At 37.6% G+C, this 8,756-nt stretch overlaps 1 protein-coding gene across 1 annotated transcript in view; it reads left to right on the top strand.

Annotated features, from left to right (window-relative positions):
* LOC138265938 (zinc metalloproteinase-disintegrin-like VLAIP-B) overlaps positions 1-8,486 on the top strand; it is a 206,638-nt gene extending 198,152 nt beyond the window's left edge. The window contains exon 25 of the mRNA XM_069214136.1: positions 2,636-8,486. Coding sequence (XP_069070237.1) covers positions 2,636-2,671 — 36 coding nt within the window. The 3' untranslated portion in view covers positions 2,672-8,486. The remainder of the gene's footprint in view (positions 1-2,635) is intronic.
* The last annotated feature ends 270 nt before the right edge of the window (positions 8,487-8,756 follow it).

Raw genomic sequence — 8,756 nt, forward strand, 5'->3', positions numbered from 1 at the left:
TCGAGTATCCCATTACTTTTGTGAAATGCCTGAACATTATTGTTGACCGTGGAGAGAATGTGGTGTTACCACCAGAGCTGCCGGCTTGGAACTAGGGAGCCAGGATTGAGTCTTGGTGTCGATTCAACATCCTGTTATTCTGTGAAGATCACTTTATCTCCCCCTGCCTAAAAGTTATGTTTGTGACTTTATGTGATTTTACAGGAGCCCCAGTTACATGACCTAAATACCTTTCGGTAGAGTTTGCATTGTATGAAACTGCAAAAAAAAGAAACACTGGAAGTTCCTTCCTTTCTCACAGGAGAACGTTTCTCTTCTCTTTCAACAAACCTTGAAAATAGGTTTTGTACACTCATGTTCTGACTCTTTAAATACCGCTCCTTATTCACGGAAAGCTTTGTGTCCGCTTACAGCATGTATCTCATGATTAGAGAGTTAACATTTCCTCCATTACGATTCCTCAATTCTTGCTGTAGATTAGCTCTGTGCCCTAGCTTGGAACCAAGCTGTGATCTTTCAACATAATAAAAGATCAAGTGCTTTTACATGTACAAATGCATCAATTGTAAATATATGTAGAAAATGAATATAGAAGTAACCTACTGTTGCATTCAGACTGCATATATCACCTTCTGTTGGATAAAGATGGAGTTACTAGCACTGGAATTAACAATTCCCGTCATTATAACCCATCCAAATATGGTCAGTATGCCATTGTCCCAGGAATTGCAAATAACCATACAGACCCAAAATTGCTCGATCTTTCCTACCCCTATTCTGGTCACATTTCTGCTCAAGTGTACCACCTGCCCTAAGCAAGCTGTAAATCTGGGGTTTGTGCCATGGCAGGTCGAAGGGAGGAAGCAGATAGTGCTGATGGCATCAAAATGTGTCTTCACCCCTGTTATCTTTCAGGGGGTTGTGTGTGTGAGGAGGTCTCTTCCTCTGCACTCCATGCTGCTGAGGTTTACTAATGAGGATCAGTGTTGGTGGTTTGGAGACAATATTTTAGCATGTTGCTATTTTTGACTCAATATTCTGGTAATACACCAAAGTAACTTTGGGGATAGTAAAACACCATTACAAATAGGAACCCAAGGATCCATTACAAAATGTGGAATTAATGGGGGGAATCTGATTTACTGCATCGGTGACCTCCTGGTAATTCCTCATTATTGTACACATTGATACCTGGAACATTTGACAGTGTGAGCAGTTAGACTTACCATCCTGGACATTTACCCCATGGCCTCTAACAGTCTAAATCCCAATGGATCCATTAGCTCCACTTACCAGACTCCTTGGAGATTACAAGCTGGGGCCCAAGGAGGTAGTTGTTGGTAAAATATAATGGCCATTGTTGAGACATGCATTTTTCACCAAAGGAAAAGCTGCTTAAGCTAATGAACTGTAGAATTGGATATTGTAGCACTGGGAAATATTTACCCCAGGGTAGCAGTATATCTACTCTCTAAGCACCGTTGAGATGGAAACACCTTTTGCAATGTAGTCCATGCACGCAACTCAAACCATCACTCCATTGCAAAGTCACGTGGTGAAATTTGACTTCATTCACAATGTGAGCAGTACAGTGGAGTTATTATGCATCTTATGCTTTCTCCAGTACATTGAACAAGACTTCAGTTAATTCCAGTTGAGCACGTAGGAGCCTAATAAAGGAGAGGTCAAGTAAGGATGGAATTTTATTGAGCTTGTAGGACATACAAAGTTCAGGGCCATGTGAATCGCTGACTCAGTGGTATGTCAATTCCTACCAAACACACAAGAGAAAGCCCGAACTACCACATTTGTCCCCAGCACTGGGTTGAAATCCATTTAGATTTTTACTTTCAATTGTAATAAAGATAGCTGCTAAATACAGGTGATCTGCTTATTGTCCTCCATATTAGTGGGTGCTATATTCTGCTGACTCATATCTTCATTGGAACCATCGGTATAAACAAATGTAATAAAGAGGAGGCTTAACATTAATATGAGGAGGCAAGCCCCATTCCGCTATCTTTCTGATATCTATGTAAGGCAGAAGTTGTTTTAAAAGCTTCAGGGTGAGGAATGAGTGGTAAGGCTGAATCTGAGAAGCAGATACTAGAGCGAGTGGCCATAAAGACATAGAGTGGAGGGTAAAGATTTTTTTTTTAAAAAGGGAAATCACAATAACCTAAGTGTTAGAGGGGGGGTGTCAGTATCATTAACTTAATTTAAAAGAAACCTTGACCATTTGCATTTCTAATCTTTATTGAAACTGACTATATGGTTTTTCCACTCTATACATCAAATACGTTCATCATGAAAATAACCCGTCCCCACTCTTGCACTTGGAATTGGTAACTCTGGCCCGAGTACTCACCTTTTATTCACAGAAGAACTCAAAATAGGTTCCGAAGTCCTTTCACATTGATGAAAGAAGACACACACTCCTACATATTTCTTTAACATAAATTTACAATATGAAAGCAATGGAACATGATCATGTTAAAATCCCTTTCGAAACCTGTTTAATGTTGCACTAGGGAACCAGGTGGAGGTGCATTGAGGTAGTAACTGGAACTGTAGTAATGTCATGATTTTATTCAATTATGTATAAATGATATCTGTGTTTCTTTTTTTCATGTAGGCTTTGAAACCACCATCTAGTAGACCGAAGATATGAAGGTGTGGTGAATGTGTCTATTACTACTGGAATACATTCTGGAAGAGGATAACATCTGTCTTTCCGCATGCAGTGCCAGAGCCACATCCTTCTTATTTTAGAAAATGCACTTTAATGATTTTAAAATATTGCATTTCCAAATATCTTGTCAAATGAATTCATTGCAGTATATATGTATATATAGATGTATATTTTACAAGCGCTCCAATTTTATCACACAAAATGCCTGTCTGTTCATGATCAAGCTACACGCTTGAAGTACTGTATGTTGTCTATGGTCACCAATGTATACTTGCCAGAGTAGGAGAAATTCAGAGATTGGAATATTGTTATGAGTTAGAAGAATCCTGATCCAACAGGTGTCCACGTCACTCTCTTTGCAGTGGTGTTCAGAGCTAAAAATGGGGAAAGGTGGTGCCTCGGAACTACGTGATACTTCAGCTCTGGGCAAACCAAACACCAACAATAACCTATAAACGTCAAGTTATGTATATGCCCCCTTCATCTCTGATTTAAAGTTGTCTAAAACTAATGCCTAAAAGCATTCTGAAATTAACATATGTTCCTATAATGAAAGGTTGAGGACCAACAATAGCAGTGCTGAAGAATGTGCATGTTTCCACATATTGTGTTACTATACTGTTTTTGTACATGATGTTTGTAATTAATTGATGTTTCAGTGAGTTCTCATTATTTCAAGTTTTAGGCCTACAGTAGTTTACTATTTTATTTTGTCAGTCTTCAACTATGACCACTTATTGCATAAAGGAATATCGCCCCAGAATGTTCATATTTTTGATGCTATAAGTTGACCGTAAGCCATTCAAAATAGAATGTGTTGACATCTTTCATATCATTTGGTAATGTCCATTGGGTTTTTAATCGTTCTGTCTATTCATGACAGTATATTAGGATGTTAAGGCAGGCTATGTTTCTGTGAGAGCCATCTAAAAAAGTACGCTGTTGCCATAATGGAGATTTACTTATCCTTTGTAGTCACTGACATTTTTTAAATTGAGTGCACAGAGGAAGTAGATCGTAATTTCTGATGTATAAAAAAAAGAGCGTAGTCACATACAATATGTTCTACAGACCTTTAGCTAGTGGTATGCTTAGTTAAAAGTACTTGATGACCATCCTATGAGATCAACAACATTGTAAAGGAAATATATTTTTTCTCTGTATGCGAACCTATAGTTACCCAAAGTTATTTAATGTATGTGCAAATATGATTTCATGGAAAGAAACAATTTGTGAACAAGTTAAATTTAAAAAAGTTTACTGTCCATATACCAGGAGGGAAGATTTATTAGAGTTTCCTATCCATTCAGTAGGTTCTAAATATAATTGTAAATATCACAGTTTGTATATCCATTTTTCGGTTAGGACCTAGTTAATTTTTCATTTTTATGTGAGGGTCTCACTCTAACATGCTGTTCTAGTCCTGGTAGGACACCAAGTTGTTAAACTGTGGGGGAGAAAGATGTGAGCTGTGACTGGAGCCAAAACTAAATGGCTCCTATTGTGTAAACTGGCATCTTTGCAGAATAACCTCTTACTTTTGGTAGCTTGATACCAACGCAAAGTCTTTCCTGAGAAGAAATTAGATGTAGAACGCATGCAACACCAAACTGAACTACATTTGTCTATCTATACATATCTATGGTTTGTCCTGGCCAGATGTTTGCCATTAGACTAAAATTAATGTCTGGAAAATCTTTAGGAGGGTGAAACTAAAAACGGTAGCTGAACAGATCTCCACAAGGCTTGAAACCCTTATTTGCACTCGCCCAGTAGCTAAGAAGTTCACAAACAAAAGCTCCCAGTGTGACAAAGTGGTAAAATGTGGCTCCAAAGGCCACTTTTATTGTATAGATTTGCTACCTTATGCCACTCTTTCATGGATGAAAAATCTCTCTTAACGTTTACACAAACTTCCATAACTTCTTGTGTGCTCCAAAGATCTCCAAACTTTCATCAGAGGCCTCTTGGATACCAGGCTGCAAGTTCATGTTTTAGTATAGCTCCTCTCAGCTCCAGATCGTGTCCACAGAAAAATGTACAACTGATGCAAGTTTCTATGATTACTCTGGAGGCATTTCACATGGGCATGTTGAAAAAGGCCCTGGAGAATTGGGAAGAGCTGCTGCAATCTGTGGGTATTGCGGATTATCCAGTTTTAAATGTTCTAATGGTCTTTCTAGACAGCCACAGCTTCCCCTGGTTCCAGGACCTTCTGCATTCCCCTCCTTAGAACAGAATAGTCTAGCTTTCTTTCTGGACCTGAACTCTCACGTCCTTGGGTTAACCTCCTTTAGCTCTAGGAGCAACTTTCCAGTCACAGAATCACAGCAAAGTTGGGGACGGAATTGTTTCCACAGTCCTCTATCAAGCAAAAAAGATTTTTTTTTTCTGCAGCTTTAAGCAAATCTTCTATTTTTCCATACCAGTCTTGCTATCTGGGAGTGATCATAGGTGGGATTTTAAAAGGCAACTTATCACTATGAATGGCAGCAGTGTCCAGGCAAATCAAACAAAGTTCTTGAAGTTTTTCCATTTAATGTTTTTAAAACTGAGGCTTTGTTCCCATTCCAGAAATATGCCTTGCTGTAATAGTTATTCCAGTGTCCTTTGCACTTCAGAAATGCAAAATGTCAGATTCCCTTCTGCCCATCGCTCACTCACTCTCTAAACTCGTACCTAGGTTTGCCCAGTTCTGTCTACCACAGGAAAAAACACTACCCCTTCATGTCTTATCTGATTACACCCTATAACGTGGAAGGTTTCTCTTGCATAAGTTAGACCCTACTACACAAGAAGCCAACTATTGTGGGTGAGTAATGTAATCTTGGTATGTAAGAGAAGGCAATGTTCTACATTACTTCGGTTTTTGAGTGTTCTAGATTTTAATAGGTAGATTATCAAAATCTAAAGCTCCATTAATTTTGTCGCAAACATGGAGTTTGTATCATTTTCCAGAGAGATTGTAATTTTAAGATTCTTATCTATATTGCACATTTAAACAAAGGCATTTGCCTACTGCACAAATATTTGTTAAGCACCTATTATACTTTTTAGATTTAAAGAGAATAGTTTTCCTTCGATTTAGCATTCCATATTTTAACTGCGTACAAATGTTCATAACCTGTGCACACAATTACAACTCACTTTCCATGTGCAAATTAATGGCAAAGTCGTTTTCACATTTTTAGGATAGAGTTCATGTTGTTGGTGTTTTGACATCAGCACCCATGTACTCCAGGTGTTCGGACTCCCATCAACCAGACAACATTGGAGGGGACATGACAAAATGATGTATATCTTAAATGTCCAGTGGCATACTTTTAATTTATTAACATGCGAATTTGAAAAAGTTAGCTCAGCTTTACAGTCTCATGCTTTCTCTAACCGGCGTCCCTGAAAGTGTGTTGCTGCTGTATTGCTCTCACTAGGGCCTAAGACTGTTTGAGAAAATTTTATTTAAAACGCGGCTCCTTTTCTTTCTATTACAGTGGTGTCCAAAGCAAGTCCGGAATGGCACCAAATGTCCAGGTTATCCATATAAAATACATTTAAGTATATTTATTATAAATACGAATAAGTCAGACACTATAGTCAGTGGTCATCCTGAAAAGCTTGACATGACTATAGACCTCCTAAACATGTTGGACACATCTGATATATGTCATCACATACATTTGAGAACATTTGCCACCTCAGTGGCCTTGGCTGTTGGTCTACCAAAGCAGAGAGTTGTACTCCACTTCCCTGGCCACAGAGTGGCCTCCACCAGGGAGGGAGACCAATGTATTGAAAGATAGGTATGTGAGAATAGACACTGAATAAACACACTGATTAGCTATAATAGCTTGCAAGTCAATAATACAGTTGTAGACCTAAGTGAGACACATTATTCTTCTAATTCTCCAAATAACTATGCATAGAATAAGAAAAATCAAATACCCTGCTCTTTGGTGTTTAGTGTAAGCAGACAAATTCTGTTTGTGTGTTATTCATTGCAGAAAAAGACAGGGCACACAGCTGATCACTTCGTATGCAAAGATTTTTTTTGACAGTATATTGTTTAAGGAATTTTGCCACAATCAATGCGCACCCAGTCAGCTAGGTAATATGCTTAGTTTCTAAATGTTACTTGTGGCATATTGTTTTAAGCAATCTAAGAACACTACGTTCTTAATAGACAAAGTAGAATTCATAGCTTTTTTTTCCTCACAAAATGCCTTCCATAATCACTGAAGTTTCTGTCATAAAACCAAAATATAGAGCTCCACTGCAACCTTTAGTGAGGGGTCACTAATATGCAAACAATATGATGCCAAACTGCACATTTTGGTAGCATGAAATGATCTAGAGTTCCTATGCCAAGACTGGACCCACTGAATGGTAGGTACTAGTCCCATGAGCTGAAAAGTCCATACCATACTATGTACTATGGTATTGCATAGGTTTATGAGTAGTTGTTGTAAAGGCCTATGGTAGCAAACCTTTCTGTTTGAGTTGGTAGTGCCCACATAGTGAAACGTAGACCATGTTGTTGTTCACCTGGTCACTTACGAATTTATGGCACAGGCACAGAAATTTGAATAACTGATCCTGGTAATATAGTGACAGTTAACCTGAATGTTTATGGAGCAGAGCTTTGGAAACACGAGGCTGGTGGAATCAATACATCCATTTTCACAAAAAGCAAATGTTTTTAAGAAGCCCTCATTGCTATACGGTTTCTGTGATGAGCATTATTGTGTGGAGTCTCCTAGAACATACATAATCATTCAATCTAGATGATAAAAATGAGAGGATTTAGAAAAATCATTTTTTAAGAAAAAAAAGTACGGAGACATGGTTGTGTAATAATTGACGGCCAATGCAAAGCATGTTACAAGATCACTGAATCAATCCTTTTGGACAAAAGCTTGTTGGTTATTTTAACTATTTTGATTTTAAGTGATAAAGGCAAGGGCTAGTGACAACCACTTAAAAACAATATTGAACAACATTACTCTCCCACATCAGTCTTTACAGGATATTTTCATTTTTGCTTCTAAGGTGGGCAATCCTTATCAATGGCAGCAGTATGTCTTGGTGCAAGCATGACTTTGGGGAGCAAAATGTTTCTCCAGCTTAGTTGAAAGCCTGCTGTTTAGTATTGAATGAATTTCCTGCAATTAAACATTGTGGTACCAATCACCTCTTTAACGTTCTGTCATTTGATCATATAAGTGTCTGGCCTTTGGTGTGTCTGCTGAATATTGAAACCACAATATTGTTAGGACACAATAGCGAAAATAAACTATTGACAGGTCAGTCAGTCTAGATTTTCTATACCTAACTCTACATATGGGTACAAACACAGTAGTTCTAACTTCAAGGTATGTATATGTAGAGTTAGGAAAAGAAAATCTATCCTCCCCTTAATGCACTTACCTTTTAATTAATACTTTGTCTCGCAAGCTGCTGTCTTCAATATTCTTGACCCACTGTATAGTTGTTGTCGACAGACCGGGTTATACTACTGATTGTCACAATATTACTGTCCCACTATTAATCATATTGTGACATTATGATGGTTTTTTATAACCTGCGTGGATATGTTTTCATCCTAAATATGTATTGGTTTACATTTTCTTAGAATTGTTCATGTCTGGGATCAATATGTTTTTATTTTTTAATAAATATCTATTTTTATTCAGGGATATAATATTTCCTAAAACTAGTTTTTATGGTGTTGGAGATTGTATTATTTTGTGTATGTATATTTTGATTAAAAAATCTGAATAAAATCTTCAGTGCCAAATGTTTGAATTTTCTTGAATAATGAAACTTAGATATTTGTATAGGTTTATCCTAATTCCTATCTAAATGTGTCGTGCATCATCAGGTAGATCGGTAAAACTCATTGCCAGAAGACAATAAAACACTAGTTGTTATCACAAAAGCAGCATTTATTTTTCCCCTTAAATCATATGGCTCATAATTTTGATAGTAGTTCTAGTCCAGTGAAACCTCGATTTATGCTCACTAATACAGGGCCCAGGATCAGGCACCTGACAGCATACATATTCGA

This window comes from Pleurodeles waltl, chromosome 11 (genome assembly GCF_031143425.1).
Source record: "Pleurodeles waltl isolate 20211129_DDA chromosome 11, aPleWal1.hap1.20221129, whole genome shotgun sequence".
Classification (NCBI taxonomy): Eukaryota; Metazoa; Chordata; class Amphibia; order Caudata; family Salamandridae; genus Pleurodeles; species Pleurodeles waltl.